This window comes from Marmota flaviventris, chromosome 11, assembly GCF_047511675.1.
Source record: "Marmota flaviventris isolate mMarFla1 chromosome 11, mMarFla1.hap1, whole genome shotgun sequence".
Taxonomy (NCBI): domain Eukaryota; kingdom Metazoa; phylum Chordata; class Mammalia; order Rodentia; family Sciuridae; genus Marmota; species Marmota flaviventris.
In genome coordinates this window covers 43,361,176-43,377,461 of record NC_092508.1, presented here as the reverse complement: position 1 = coordinate 43,377,461, position 16,286 = coordinate 43,361,176, and the positions used below count along the sequence as shown (strand labels likewise).

The 16,286-nt window shown below is 39.6% G+C and overlaps 1 protein-coding gene across 1 annotated transcript in view; it reads right to left on the bottom strand.

The window, feature by feature from the left end:
• Nucleotides 1-16,286, bottom strand: part of Stat4 (signal transducer and activator of transcription 4) — a 103,257-nt gene that overhangs the window by 17,023 nt on the left and 69,948 nt on the right. The window contains exons 8-14 of the mRNA XM_027924985.2: nucleotides 14,140-14,291; nucleotides 12,125-12,283; nucleotides 11,287-11,379; nucleotides 8,168-8,227; nucleotides 7,862-7,879; nucleotides 7,679-7,772; nucleotides 6,686-6,730 (exon numbers count right to left, since the gene is read on the bottom strand). Of these exons, the coding sequence (XP_027780786.1) occupies nucleotides 6,686-6,730; nucleotides 7,679-7,772; nucleotides 7,862-7,879; nucleotides 8,168-8,227; nucleotides 11,287-11,379; nucleotides 12,125-12,283; nucleotides 14,140-14,291 (621 nt within the window). The remainder of the gene's footprint in view (nucleotides 1-6,685; nucleotides 6,731-7,678; nucleotides 7,773-7,861; nucleotides 7,880-8,167; nucleotides 8,228-11,286; nucleotides 11,380-12,124; nucleotides 12,284-14,139; nucleotides 14,292-16,286) is intronic.

The following is a 16,286-nucleotide window of genomic DNA, read 5'->3' as shown; positions in this document are numbered from 1 at the left end:
CTTCTAAATCCTTTGGGATTTTCCGGAGTGATAGCAGTTTCTTTTCTTCTGATGAAGTATCTCTTGGGAGCTCCTGGATATACCCAGCATGGGAGTTGGATGCCAGGGGAACCAACCATGTGATTAGAGTATTGGAACCTTCAGCCCCACTCCCTAACCTCTGAGGTGGTAAGGGGCTGAAGGCTGTTAATCGACCATGACAATGATGTAATCAATCGTGCCTACTTAATGAAACCTCCTGAAAAACCTCAAAGGACAAGATTCCAATCTGAATTGCTTCTGGATTGCTGAACATGTGGATGTCCTTGGAGGGTGGCAAGGCTGGAGAGGGCATGATGCTCTGTGTCCTCCCCACAGACCTTGTCTACTCATGCCTTCTATCCAACTATTCATCTGAATCCTTTGTAATATCCTTTATAACAAAATGGCAAGTATGAGTGTTTCCCTGAGTTCTTGAGTTCTCTAGCAAATTAACTGAATCTGAGGAGGGAGTCTTGGGAACCCATTTATTGCCTATTGGTCAGAAGTACAGTCACAGCCTGGGACTTGCAATTAGTGTCTAAGTAGGGGGTATTCTTGTGGAATTGAGCCCTTAACCTGTGAAATTGACATGATCTCCAGGCAGACAGTGTCAGAGTTATGTAAAACCTAGGACACCCACTTGGTATCTGCAGGAAATGGAGTTATTGGTGGGGAGAAATCCCCACACACATTATGGTGATTAGAGTCAAGACGTTTTGTACTGAGAGTGAGAGTAGGAAAAACAGAATGATAAGGTTCCTCATTCTAGCCTCTGCAGTCTAATTTGTGTGATTAAATATACATGAGATCATCCATGGTGGGTAATTTCCTCAGCTCTTTGAGTCATGACACCTGTGCGTTCCCCTTCCCAACATCAGGGTCTTGAGGTGTGTGAGACCTCAGGCTTCCACAGACAGCAAAGACACTCAGGGCTGTCTATTGACTTTTGGGAAAGACTTCATGCTTTACAGTCACCTTATTGAACTAAAATGTGGACAATGAGAGTTTTTCTCAGTGATTCAGACTAATTTCTATGTTTACCTGAACCCCTCCCCCTGATATAATTTTGATGCACATTTAGAATAAAATCCAGCAAAGAAGCTGACATTCAACACATATGACTAGACAAAATAAAAGGAAGCCTTGTTAATTTTCAAAGCTTCCATGGCCATCAATCATAATTTTCATCATCTTCTCAGTGCAGTCCAAGCCAAAGACACTATTACATTTCACATTCCCAGGTCTATCCCTTACAGATTGGGAAATATCATGCATAAGTTGTACCCACTAATGTCTATATTAAAAGCCATTTGGATCATCTGAGATGATTATAGATTTGAAATATCTGTATTTATGATAATTCTATTATATGGTACTAAATATTATTACTGAATCGACTATATAGTACTTCTACAGAAAAATACCCATTGCACAATCTACTAAGAAAGTAAAAAATTGGCTCAATGACTTGACCTGGGCTCTACCTGGGGAAAATACACAATCTGATGACAGCTATGCCTAGATTTCACTGTATTCTTTTTTATTTCTCTGTTCACTGTCACCCTGGAAACCTAGAATGTATAAACAAACATTTAAAAGAAAATCTCCACTAAGAAAAATGCCTTACTCTTTTCTTAACGAGCCATAATCTATATAATGTTGCACATGGGGCTATGTGGTATAGAAAACAATTAATATAATCCATTTATCAAATATTTATTGAGCACCTAGTATGTGCTAGACACTGAGATAGACGCAGGAAAACAATAAGAAAGGGGGAAAAAGTGATACGATCACATGAGAGAGAAATTATAATCATAAAATCACAAGAAATGATTGGAAAATAACTTCTATGCTCAGCCTGTAAAATCATGGTTTTGTAAGGATGATGTTGTACTCTAAAAGGTTAAGTTTTTTTTTTTTTTAGTGTTATTCTAGTACCAATTTCTGTCTTAAAGTGTTGCAACTCCTTCAATTAGTTAAGAGAATTCAGCTCCCTGTGAAATGCTTGGGCTGGTTGGGGTGAGTTGTGTCTCTGTGTTTGAGAACACTGAACCTTGAAAGAACATCTGTTTGGCTATTTTGTTAAATGAAACTCAAGTCACCCAGGCTTTACTAATAGCTTCTTTGTGCTTCATGACTTTCCACCACATGAACAAAATCACCTAACACCTCCGTCTGTGGCTAAAACTGTCATTTATCAGTTAAAGCCCACTGACAAAGAGAAAACTGGAGAGACTGCAATCCCAGCTTCCCTATTCAAACAGTTTTCACATTTCAGCAACCACTCTCTAGCCCCTCCCTCTGTGATAAGGACCTCTGGGGGGAAAAGGATGTTTGCTGGGAATGTTTATTTTACAAGATAGACTAATGGCTTCAAAGTCTGGTCCTTTGCTAGGTGATGGTACTATTTCTTCACTGTAACTCTTCCCAGGAGAAAACAATGGTGGGAGAAAAGGTGGTGATAGCTCACTTTGATTTTGCGATAGGGGTGCTGGGAAATCCTGAAGCAAATTCTTAAAATTAAATCCATTATAACAATCTAAAACTCTATCCTGTGCTGACTGTAGACTCTTAGTCAAAGGGGTTTCAGAGACTGTCTAAACCAAGGGGTCTCAAATGCTTTTTGAATCTTGGAATGTATGCTTGAAAGTAAAGTTCCATCCAGGTTCCCATCTGTAAAATAACGCATAAAATAATAAAATTGCCCCAAGAGAAGCAAAGGTGAGGGTTCCAGAGCTCCCCCATCTCAACCCACAGGTGCGTCCTGAGGCATCTCTTTGGTCTTTCTGAATCTTCTGGGAACATTATAAGGTTTGGAATGGTGACCCAGGGGAAGTGTCTCACATCTTGGTATGTTCTCAATCATTTAAGTAGCCAATCTGAGCTTTTACACCAGAAGAGCAGAACTGAAGAACCCAAAGTGTGGGTGTGTGTGTGTGTGGTGGGGCCCGGGGCGGGAGCACAAAGGGAAGTTCAGACACGAAATTTCATAAAAGAAGCACACAGAAACAATGGTCTGAAGTTTTGGGCTCTCGGAGCCAGAAGAGGGAAGTGCCCTGAGATCCTTGAAAGGGACCAGGTCTCCAGCCAAGGACGTTGGCAGGTGATCAGAGGAAAATGAAGATCAGCAGCTGTCCGAAGTGCCACCTTTTAGAGCCCAGCTCTCTCTTGGGGAGGGGTAGCGTCTTAAGCAGCAGGGAGGGCAGATCATTCAGAACCACAGCAAACATCTGCCATTTTACCTGGTCTTTACAAAACCCCTAAGAAGTATAAGGTAATCTTAGCCCTGTTCTGAAGAAAAGGAAATGGGGACAGAGAGGGGGTAAGTGACTTGCTCAAAGTCAGACTTCTGGGAAGAGGCAGAGCCCAACTCTGGTGCTGTCTCAACTACCCCACTGAGGTCCCGATGGAAATCCAAATAAACAGAGCCATTAACAACATTTCCTAAACAATGAACTTTTTTCTAAACCTGGCAAAGGTTATATTATGCAGCAGTTCTGATTTCTAAACTGGTGGGGGAAAAAGGTAGACATATGGTGAGACAGATGGGGTGGGAAAGGCCAAAGAAGGAGTCAAGGGAGGGACAGGAGGGACAGACTGCCATGGCTTGAATTTTGGCCCTGTTACTAATGGCCCCTGTCATCTTGAGTCAACTGATCACCCTGAGTAATGTTGAGTAACCTTGACTACTGTGTGCCTCTGTTTCTATAACTGTAATCAATGTCAGACTAATGGTACCTAATTCACGGTATTGCTGAAGAGTTACATAAGTCAACATTAGGGACACTCTTAGTTCCTAGTATGCAGGAAATGCTATGGAAGATGTGTTAAATGAATTCTTAGCAGGCTCTGTGCTCCTGCTGTGTGGTGCTCACAGATTAGCAATAGCAATTTTTTGAAACTTGAAAATTAGGTTATGATATCCTAACTTCTTGTTTTCCTGAAATTTGTTCCCACAATCCCTGATCCAATGGCTTTATGAACCCCACTTTATTCCAGCTCCTCCCCTATTTTTTCCTTTGGCCATCTCTGATGACCACTCAAGTCCCTGGTGCTAGTTCATTTCTATCACACATTCTATGACGAATCATCTATTCCTACAGCACATAAAACAATGTTCAAGCCTGTGACTTATTTTAAATGTACCTTGGAGTCATACTAAAATGCTATCAATAGGGGGAGCTCAAAGAATAGTTTTAAAACACAATGACACTGCTTTAGCAAATTTGAAAAAATAAAAAAGGAAGAAGCAAAATCATTTTACAACTGTACGATTTTGATATTAATCAAAAAATAAGAGGAAATAAATTTAAAGCAATATAAGTAGACAGTGTTACTAAGGCAGTAGTTAGTTTTTCTCTAATAGAAAATGACTTACTTAGATTTCCATCTCTAGGGAAATCCAAGAAAAGATTTTGATTTTACATTCATGAATAGGACAATGTACTGCAAGAGTTGAGCTATTTAGACATTCCCTTTGGATTTGTTTTGCTTAAGAAAAATTCAGAATAATTGTCTTAGTCTATTTGTGAATAATAAATATTCAGGGATGTCAAGTTGAACGAAATGTTAAAACTTTGGTCAAAATTCAGTGAGGTGTGTGAAATGGACTTTTATTTATAATGTGCTAATGTTTAATTAGGAGGTTTAGATAAAATTTATGGGTTTGAATAAGGTGGGAGGAATGTCTATTATTATTTGTTTCACTAGAATATCTTCAAACTTGGAAGTCTGCTCATGTGGTATCTGTATTGTTAGAGACCTGCTTGGGGCTCTGTCTTAAGCACTGATTATACTCAGGAGGAAGACTAAGCTCATCTGTGGTGGGGTTGCGATATTTGGGAAGTGATTTTTAAGACACAATTAAGGGAATGAAGAATTCTTAGAGGGAAAATGGTGGAGCATTAAACCTTTTGTGATGGATCTTTATGGTTTTGTGGGAGTGTGATAGATTGGATGTCATCAGATGCTGGATTTATGAAGTGCTTTTCTCCCAAATAATTCAAAGGTCTTTCTCACAGGAGCTGTGACTATAAAACCAGGAGATTGGATCTGTACAAACTGCCCCAGAAATAACCCTCACTGCTGTATAACCGCATCATGTAGGTGGTCTTACATATGCAGTATCTGAGCAGGGAACCCTAGGGGCTACTCTCCTGATCTCTTAGAGGAAAAAAAAATGCAATATTTCTCTACCAGATCATTTTTCAAAGATCACATTTTCAGTCACTGCCAGAGCCTGGATTCAAATGCAAGTTTCCTACTTCCAAGTACACAGGCATAGGTACAAGGCCCTAGTCTCTTGGCCAACTCGGCAGATGACTCCAGGGTACCCCTTCCAGTTCAGGATGTGACTGCTCTGTCATCTACAAACTTGAATGTAAGTACTTGGACTACAGCGTTTTCCGCCTTTATTCCATTTATCTCGTGAAATATGAGAGCAAGGTGATAAATACCACAAAGTAATAGGATTGTTTTTCACCTGTGAGTTTTTACATAATATATCATGACTTTTGAGCTTTACCTCACATCTGAGGGAAAACAAATGATTCTAAGATATTCTGCCATAATGGAGGACTGACTAAAATTATGGCACACCCATAAAACGCAATGTGATTGCAACCAATTTAAATCATGTTTCCAAGAGTATTTCAAGTCATGGAAAGCTGTTTACCATATACTGCTATGTCAAATAAAAGGCTATGAAACATTCCCCGGGCTGCGCTGAGAACTTTCTCTTCCTCTTCCCATCTCAACTGCTCCAGGAGCTCACGGTGCAGACATGGCCAAGTCCAAGAACCACACCATACACAACCAATCCAAAAAATGGCACAGAAATGGCATCAAGAAACTCCGATAACAAAGGTATAAATCTCTTAAGGGGGTAGACCCCAAGTACCTGAGAAATATGTATTTTGTCAAGAAGCACAAAAGAAAGGCCTGAAAGAGATGCAGACAAACAACGTCACGGCCATGAGTGCATGTGCCCAGGCTCTCAAGGCCCTGGTAAAGCCCAAGATGCCAAAGGATGCCAGCTGCAAGCTTCCTCGCCTTGCCTTACTTGCCCTTCCCAAGCACAGGAAGCGTGCTCATGCCTCCATGGCCTGGGGTGGTAGGCTCTGCTGATTAAAGGCCAAAACCCAAGCCCAAGCCAAGAATCAGGCTGCAACTCCAGCTCCAGTATCAACTCTGGCTCTGGGTCTGGCTCCTGCTCCCAAGGGTGCCCAGGTCCTTGTGAAGACTCCACAATAAAAGCCTCTACAAATGTGAGGACAGAAGTACTGGTTTGACCCCTGAGCCTCTGTCTATGAGGACTAGTGTCCTCCGTGCTGTTTGTACAAATAAACCCAGAGACAAGAAAAAAATAAAAGGCTATGAAACCATGTATGTGATATATTTGCACAGTAATATACACACAAACACCGGAATGATATGTACCAAAATATTAATAGTTGTTTTCTTTGGAGAGTGTTATGATCTGCTATTTTTATTTTCTCCTTTCAAAAAAAAATCCCATATTGTCTGCAATTATAACGCTTTATGTTTATAATCAGAGAAACATGGATTTGATTTTACATAATATTAAGGCTTTTAAAGCTTTATAAAAATAAGATATAAGTTCATTTCTTAGAAAAATTCTGTAGGAGGAAATATTTCCTACCTCATTTCCTTTACTTCCAGCACTGGACTTCATTTCCTTTGGTTGCTTTGTAAAAGAAAACAACAGTGTTTAGTTGGAGAAATACCATCAGTTGCATACCCAGTCAGTCAGACTCACTATCATCATTTTTTTGGCCACAGTTTTGACTTCTAGAAGTGTTCTCCAACTCACTGGAACCTGACCTAGCTGCTTAGATTCTACAGAAAGTAACACCAAAAACAAACACCAGTTTAAACTTGTGTATGCAAATATCTTTATGTTAACCTAAATTTTATCTTTCAGAAAGTAGATCTCCTGAGACTGATTCAGTGGGGCCACAACATTCAGGTGAGATCCTCGCTGGATGTTAATAAACCAGAGGAGCAACCTGTTTCTGGCAAGAAAAAAAAAAAATAGGGCCTTTGGGAATCTAAGAAACTCTGCAAAGAATTAGAAAGAAGACAGGAAGAGAACTCTAGGTCAAAAGGAAGTGGTAAAAACAAGAAGCAACAGGATGAGGCTAAGTTGGAGCTTTCTAGACATGCCAAGACAAACCTCATAACTGCTGTACCCAGAGAACAACCTGTTGTCTCAAGCCATTTTTCTAAAATGTACGTGCTTTTAGCCACACACAGTGTTACTGGATATTGCTTCCTGAGGAGATTTTAAAAATGAAATCAGGAATGCCTACCTGTTTTAACACAGAGTATCTTTGTCATTATCATCCAAAGACACTGAGAAACTACTATAAATATTCATGTCCTACGTATCACCACTGTTGAGAACTCAGGCTGTCTGAGACAAGGTTCAGTGATCTTCCTAGTGTTTGAATTCTTCCATGTGGCATGTTTTATTTCCCCATGTGGTCCTTAATCTCACCTAAGAAGCACTTAATAAAATACACTGAACCTTAATGCCTATTACTAAAGATGTGTCTAATTTGTGAGGACAAAAAAACCAAACCAAAACAAACAAACAAAAAAACACCCCATGTAATTGTACTGCTAAACTTACCAAATGTCTAAATTCTACTGAGAGACTCCCATTGGAAGATTCTTCAATGGACATGGCTTTGACATGAGTTCCACAAAGGACAAATCTTCGATTGCTAGAAAGGAAATTTTAGTGATTTACATGGTCTCAGGTAAAATATATTTATGAGATGTGAAAAAAAATTCTACAAAGTAAATATCTTACCTTAGAGTTGAAACATTCCTGTAAAACCAAGAAGATTCTTTAAAATGGACTGTTTAATAGATCTATTCAAAACATGCTAGTATTCTTAAAAGGATAGTACATAGAATTTCATTTTAAGTCTTTATAGCAAAATAATTCTTTATTGGGCTCTATTAAATGTTTAAACTTCAAAGTCAACTATTTAAAGTACATTAATGTATGTTTAGAGAAATTTAAAAGCTCAAAATTGTTGTTTAAAATAAGAGAATTCATTTAAAAAAAAAACTCTGACATTGTTACATTTTGAAATGAAATTAGAAAACTTACTTGTCAATTGATGCTTTAACCTTTACCTGATAGTTTAGTTCTGGCAATTTTATTAGTAGTCTGAAAAGAGACATCAGTAAAGAAACCAAGATAAAATTTAAAAGTGTTAAAAGCCTTTTTTTATGTTTTAAGAAATAAATACATTTATGGCATATACATACAAATAAAACTTGCATTATCCCCAGTTATATGTAATATATGTGTTTATACATGTTTTCAAACTATAAAAGTTCCTTTCTAGTTTTCCATGTTACTAATGCCAACATCAGCCACTTAACATTTGGAAAATAATTGCATATTGCTTCATTTGGTGTATGCTGAATAATACATTACCCTGGGCAGGTAAACAGTTTCATATTCTGGCTACAGTTCAAACCTGAGTTAAATGTATAGCTACAAGGAAAAAAAATTTCAAGTATGTGGCTCCATTTTATTCTTTTTTAAAAAATATTTATTTTTTAGGTGTAGATGGACACAACACAATACCTTTATTTTTATGTGGTGCTGAGGATTGAACCCGGGTCCCACCTGTGCTAGGCGAGCGCTCCACCATTGAACCACAATCCCAGCCCCCCCATTTTATTCTTATATTATAAAAAAAATTGGTAAACTTAGTAAAACTGTATGTTCTATGGTAACTGTTTTGTGGAGAAAATATTGAGAAAGACCAGGCCTCTTATAATGGATATGGAAAATCCCAATTCAAATACACTTGTAATCTTTAAACACACTATACTTAGGGTGAGGTGCACCATACCTGTGATCCCAGCAGCGTGGGAGGCTGAGATGGGAGGATCACAAGTTCATTGCCAGCCTCAGCAACTTAGTGAGGCCCTCAGCAATATAGCAAGACCCTTTTATATTTTATTCTCAAAATAAAATATGAACAAGGCCTGGGGATGTGGCTCTGTGATTAAGCCCTACTGGGTTCAATCCCCAGTACCAAAGAATAAAAAAAATAAAATAAAATAAAAAGGGCTGGGAATATAGCTCTGTGGTAGAGTGCCCTTGGGTTCAATCCATAGTACCAAAAAATAAATAAACCCCGCCACCAACAACAAAAATACTACACACATTTAAATATACTAAGGAACAGCAAAAATGTTCAAAACTAAAAATGACATAACTTCAAACAAGGAAAGTGTGGAACAACAATTCCTTCAGTTCCTCCTGTTGTCAGACCATGCTTTATTCTTTTACTTCCTCAAATCTTCGGAGTGTGTCCTGTGATCTGATCTATCTGTGGGTTCAGTGCAGCAGCAGAGATATTTATGTACGTACTCACTCATTCAACCATTCATTCACATGCGCATCCCAAGCCGCTTCACTCAACATATTTAAAGTACCCAGTAGAGTTTCAGGTACCTGGAAACTGGTGTAGCAAAGACTGGGAAAGGGAGAAATATAAACATGGCAATACCAAACCAAAGAGTCCAGCCAAACAGAGGGAATATAGAGTATAGTGATACCATACCAGCAACAGAGAAATAAAATGGATCACAGCACAAACAAAAGGTGGACTGTAACAAAGGTTCCTTAAATGTCCTGTACAAAGCACAAGACCAGTTTCTGAGTTAGGGGTGTGTTAGATATAAAGTCCTTAGTGGTGGGTGGTGCAGAGGGTGTGTGGTCCCATGAAATCAGGCCAGATTCCTTCCCTCTCCACCTTCCTTTCTGTCCTGCTTCAGGAAGGATCAGATTCACTCTGATGATGACACTGGAATCCCCAGTTACCCTCCCTTTGAAATAGAAGAATACCATGCTATGGTAGAAAGCATAGGATCATTGATCAAGACAATGGGGAGCAGGGTTCAGAGAGAGGCTGAGGGCCCAGTAGTCCAGTAGAAGATGGCAGGACTCCCACACCAGGGCTGATGTTCTGTGCCCCAGGCAGTCACTTCAACCAGAAGGCAAGATGATGCCCTTGCAGGGGCCTCTCGACTCAGAATGCCTTGCTGGGCAATGCCTACTCTGTCCTCTATGGTCTCAGAGAGCATCTTAGACTTACTACACCATCTGTAGGGGGTGATAAGGTATAAGATGTACACCACTGATCCATCCTATTTCCCTTTATACAGTCTTCTGAGTTACACAGAGATGTGGGGTTGAGGAATGAACAAGTTTTGAGAAGAATAAAATTTTAAAAAGAAGCGTGATGACTGCTTTTTTGTTCTTGGTATTTAGGTCTTGGTGCAAAATTCACACAAAGAAAACAAGAAGTTTAATAATCGCGGTTTTGGAATGCAAATTGAGGACAAGTACCTTCCCTTTATAGATGGTGGTCAGATGTTGGTAATCAGGGACCCTTATTATAGAACCCAAATTTGTACCACAGCTTTACCTCCTCTTGACTTATTAGTCTGTGGTTTCAGCTTTCTAGAGGTGACTTAATGATTAGAAATTTAGAGCTTTAGTTTTTGGAGTTTGAACCATGATGAAAATAAGAACTCAAAACTCATTGTTTTAAGTGTTATTAGGGAAAACTACGTTTTGATTGTGCATGCTGATGGAAAAGATCAAATACACACATTGTTAAAGAAAAACAAAAATAATACAAAGCCCATGTGTCTTTAAATCAGATACACAGTAAGGATATACTGAAAATTATAGTGTTCAGAGTTTTTGTGGAAAATCCAATAAGCCAATTACTGGGTAATCACAAGGGAAGAATGTGTTTCCTGCATAGGATATTCAAAGCCTTCCCAATCTGTCCCCCATTTGTCTTCTGCATTCCATCTCTCTTTGCTCCCCACCAATAAAAAAACAGGCTTAGGAAGCCATTGTTTCTGTACTCTCACTCTCCTGCAATTCTCCTCCCCTTCTTCATCTCTCCAGTCCCCTCAAGTTAACCTGTCCAGAAGTTAACCCCATTGTGACATTATAATTCCATGCTTTCATGGTAATATCCCTCACTTCCTCATTAATATCCCACATCGCCATGCTCTGGACAAGCAAAGCTTTCATCCCAACATTTCTGCAGGAATTTACCAAAGCTCAGTGCTGGGTACACAGCGGGTACTCAAAAAAGTTGCATGTAAGGTAACATAAGAGAAACTAGCCTTGGTTACATAGTGGCGATGGCTCCCTGAAAAAGAAATGATAGAATGTGTTCTGCCTACCTTAGTTTTACAGTGAACTGAATGAGGGTTTTAAGTACCATCGGCCTCTGAGGGTGGGTTGGCATGCACGGCTGTCGCTCAACCACAAATGAACTAGATGAAAAGGAAATTGAAAAGGAAATAAAGCACACCATTTGAAAACATTGACAATATTGACAGAATGCAAACCACAGAAGGACAGGTTGCTTTCCCGTGCGTATCCTCTCAGTCCAAATATGCTACATCTAGGAGACCTTAAAAATCCCATTAAATTCAAATCATTCCAACAACTTCTCATAAATAATTACCACAAGATAGGCAATGCTTAAAGATTGTCCTAATTAACAACAGCAAGTAATTCTTAATTATTATATTTAAATCATTAATAAAGGTCCATTTTATCCTATATTAAACATAGTTAATTTCATGCCACTGAATATTCATGGACTGAACATTAGTATGCACATTTACAAATTATCATACTATAATTAGGAGCATACCGGTATTTTTTTTTCTTTAGTGAGCTTATAAACACAAAAATATTCTCCATCCCTCACTTCTTGGATATGCACTGAAGAAAAAAAAAAAACCTCAAAATCATTTTTAAAATGTGAAAACTGAGCTGAGTGGGTGATATAGCTTAGTTCATGACAAACTGAGTCCACCGGGAAGAAAAGTATTGATGAATAAATAGTGAAGAGTAGAAACGTGTTTCTGAAACTTTCTAGGGGCTCTATTGGCTTCTTCCTAAGGCCCACTATTCCATATTTCCTGCCACTCCTTCACTGGAAACTGAAGCCTCAGGCAGGGTGTCCTTATAACTTCACAGAACTGAGGAAACTAATAGCACTTCACTTACTTCTTGAAAAGGTTGTAGATCAAGAAGGTCACTCTTTCTAGCAGGTGCATTCTTTGCAGTGGGATAGGGTCACCTTCATATGTCATTTTGGTAGATTGTTCCTCTAACTTCTCCAATTGCCTTCTGAGTTGGAAGAGACTTTCTGCCAATAGGGTAAAGCTATTGAACAGCACATGATAGTTTTTCCACTTAATAATCAAGCATTTTAACAATTGATCATATTTTTGCAAAACTTAAATTAATAAGTAATTATCAAATTAATTAAGTGAATCACGTAATTTCAGTAAGGCTAGTGGAAGTTCTTTATTTTTATTTTCCTAATACATTTCTTCTTGAATATGCATCATCTATGTTAAATATTTTTAAATTCATACTTTAAATTATGGGTATCACTTATGAAATTTCATCAGTATCTGGAATTGCATCCCTTTCAGTTAGCCTTTGTTTAAGCCCATTAAGCATAAATATATCAATATGGCACTCAGTTAAAGGCAAAGAAAGAGCAAAGTTAAAGCTATAAAATGCATGACATGAAGAAAGTTATGTGTAAGAATAGTGATGAGAAAAAAAATGTAAAACTGACCTCCCCTCCATGCATGTATATTACAAGTTCCTCTGGCAAAAGGTAAATAGAATTTAAAAATGCTTGCTTCTGATATGTGCTTAGAGTTCTACTCACTATGTGGTGATTTGACCTCAAAAATAGAGATGGGGCTTGGGCCAGAAAAATAGGAAAGATTAAGAACACTTGAAATGGACAAGCAAGAGGCCTCCAGCTAGAGGAGGAGGAACATTTTACCAGACTTCAGAGGTTCACCTGGCCCACAACAGCTCTTTCTAAATACCATGCATGAAAGATTATGGAAGAGCTGTCCAGTCTCTGCTGGGTTTTGGTCTCAGCACCATTACATTTTAAATTCTTTATTACTCCCTTTATTATTTTGTTTTCACAACAACAGAGAGTACTGTGGGTTTAGAGAATCAAAGTAACTCCCCAAGGAAAGTAATATGTTTTAAAATGAGCCCAACTCCTTACATTTCTTAAGAAACAGGCCTGGCTGGGCAGAGCTTTTAGTGAGGGGTCTCCGGTTACTTACTATGTGTTTCCATTTGTATTAAAGTGTACTTTAAAAAAGCAACTTGAGATTTTTAACTGTACATTTTTGCTTCTCATCATACTTTCCAATTGTTCTCTCAGACAGTTTTATTTTATATTTATGAGGTGGAAAACCCTATCAACATTTTTATCTTATAATGAGAGGGTATGCATGTGTGTACACCCAGCTGGTGGATGCCATGCCGTGCTAACCGCTTGACACTTTATAAACTTATTTTTTAATTGAAAAATAAAAATTGCATATGCTTATAGCATATAATATGAAGTTTTGATATATTTACACACTGTGGGAAGGCTAAATTGAAGTTAAATAATATATATTACCTCACCTATTTTGGGGGGTTTGAAAAACCTAAAATCTACTTTCTTAGCAACTTGCAAGTTATAATAAATCATTAACTACCATCTCCACATTGTATAGTAAATATCTTGAACCATTTTTTCCTCTCTACCTGAAATTTTGTATCCTTTGACCAACAAAGAACATTTTCTTAACAAAATAAATGTCTGTTAAAAACACAGAACTCATGTTTAACTCTGGTATCTTAAGACATATTTAAAAAGTTGAGATATCTGTTTTCAGGATTTTGAAGCTAAACATTGATTATATCATTAAAGAAAATGTATTACTGGTTTCCAAATCTCATTTGTGATTGGTATTTTGTTTGTACAAAATAAGCAATTCTTATGCATTCTGCAGATGCTTCATTCTTCCCCCAAAGGAATGAGGATCCAGAGCACTGACAACAATTCCATCTTCATGTCCAACTGTAGGGCTCTCAGCTGCTAATAAGCCAAGCCACCTATAAGCTACATGTCAACCTGCATTCTCCAGCTTGGTGACACTGTTTTCTACTTCCTGTGGTTTTCACTAGAAACTAAAGTCAATTCGCTTTACCAGTTTTGAAGCTGGTCGAGCCCGTTGTGAAGTGGACCTCCTATGCAGGCGATCTGCTGCCGCCTCTTCCAGTCCTGTAGCTCCTCTATCAGCATGCTGTTCATGAGCAAGTCTGTTTCATTTACTATCTGTGTCATCTTGCTGAGTGTTTCCTAAAAACAAAGGTGAGGACCAATAGGCTTTCACAAGAACAACCAGAGTTGCTCACAATTTAGCTTATAAAACAATTGGATCTGGTTAAAAGCCTGGACAAAGGCTTGGTTAAAATTTTGACCAAACATTTTATTAAATACTAGCTTTTATTTGCTATAGCACTGTCTTTTAAACAACCAAATTATTGCATCTAGAGAACATCATAAGGAAAGAAAAATGACCACAGCTTAACATTCTCCTAAAGACATTTCAGTATAAATATGTTAAATTGGTAACTTCTGTGATAATATTGAATCATGGATTCAGAAACCATATATTTATATTTTAAAGCGAAGTTTATAAGTGTAATTATTTTTTTAAAAATATGATTATCCATTTATTTGCAAATGTACTGGCTAAAATTTGAGTCTTTCTGTGTTAATTTGTATTAGGACTTTATTTGGATCTGGGGAGGCAATGTGGAGAATCATAACTTTCCAAGGCCTAGACTGGGTTAAAAAATGTGAGTTTCTGTCCTGGATTTTCCACAATCTATATGAATTCAGAAAAAGCATTTAATATTTTTGGAACTTGGTCTTCTCATCCATGCAGTCAAGTGAGTGGGTTAAATTATTTCCAATGTTCCCCCCCTTTTCCCTAAAATGTTATTTCTAGAGTAGAATATTTGATGGCATGTATAAAATGTGTAGTATAGACATACAAACTTAGTGCTTTATGCATAATACACTAAGTTTAACCTTGGATTAACTATATACATGCTTAAAATCTGATGGAGAAGTGTTTAAATTTATGATTAATTTAAAGTGAAAATAGAGAGCCGCCCCCTCCCCCTGCGCCGGCAAGGTAGAGGGAACTGTGACCACCCACAGAGCAGGCCCAGCGGCCTGCTGAGGGGCAGAGCCGCCCCCCACCCCCCGCGCCTGCCAGGTAGGCGGAACTGTGACCACCGACAGAAAAGGCCCAGTGGCCCGCGGCGGGACAGAGCTTCCAATCACTCCTGCAAGGTAGGCGGGCCTGCGACCCACCGGCAGAAGAGGAGCAGCGGCCTGCTGAGAGGCAGAGCCGCCCCCTCCCCCTGCGCCGGCAAGGTAGAGGGAACTGTGACCACCCACAGAACAGGCCCAGCCTGAGGGGCAGAGCCGCCCCCCACCCCCCGCGCCTGCCAGGTAGGCGGAACTGTGACCACCGACAGAAAAGGCCCAGTGGCCCGCGGCGGGGCAGAGCTTCCAATCACTCCTGCAAGGTAGGCGGGCCTGCGACCCACCGGCAGAAGAGGAGCAGCGGCCTGCTGAGAGGCAGAGCCGCCCCCTTCCCCCGCTCCTGCAAGGTAGACGGAACTGTGACCACCATCAGAACAGGCCAGACCTGCAACCGACAGACAGAACAGGCCCAGTGGCCTGAGGAAGGGTAGAGCCACCCCCCCCCCCACGCCTGCAAGGTAGGCGGACCTGCGACCCACTGGCAGAACAGCCCCAGAGGCCTGCAGAGGGGCAGTGTCGCTGCCTGCGCCTGCAAAGTAGGCAGAACTGCGACCACCAACAGAACAAGCCTAGCGGCCCGCAGAGGGACAGAGCCACTGCCCGCGCCTGCAAGGTAGGCGGACCTGCTACGGACCGGCAGAGAAGGCCCAGCGGCCTGCCGGCGTGGTAGGCACATTGCCCCAATTGGAGGAGGGGCAGAGCCGCCGCCCGCGCCTGTGAGGGAGACTTTGCAACTATACAAGACCAATATAAATATATAGGGGAAAAATTCAATAGCACAACAGTTTCACCAAGTAGAAAGGAACGCGAACAGTATGAAGAGACAAGGAAAGAAAGGACCACAAGCAATGCAGGTCAACTCAACGTTAGAAGAGGTAATAGCTGCAGCAGATGGAATGTCAGATAAAGAATTCAGGATATACATGCTTCAGATGATCTGGAGTCTCAAGGAAGACATCAGACAGCAAAATCAGACAATGAAAGATCACTTCAACAATGAATTACATAAACAAA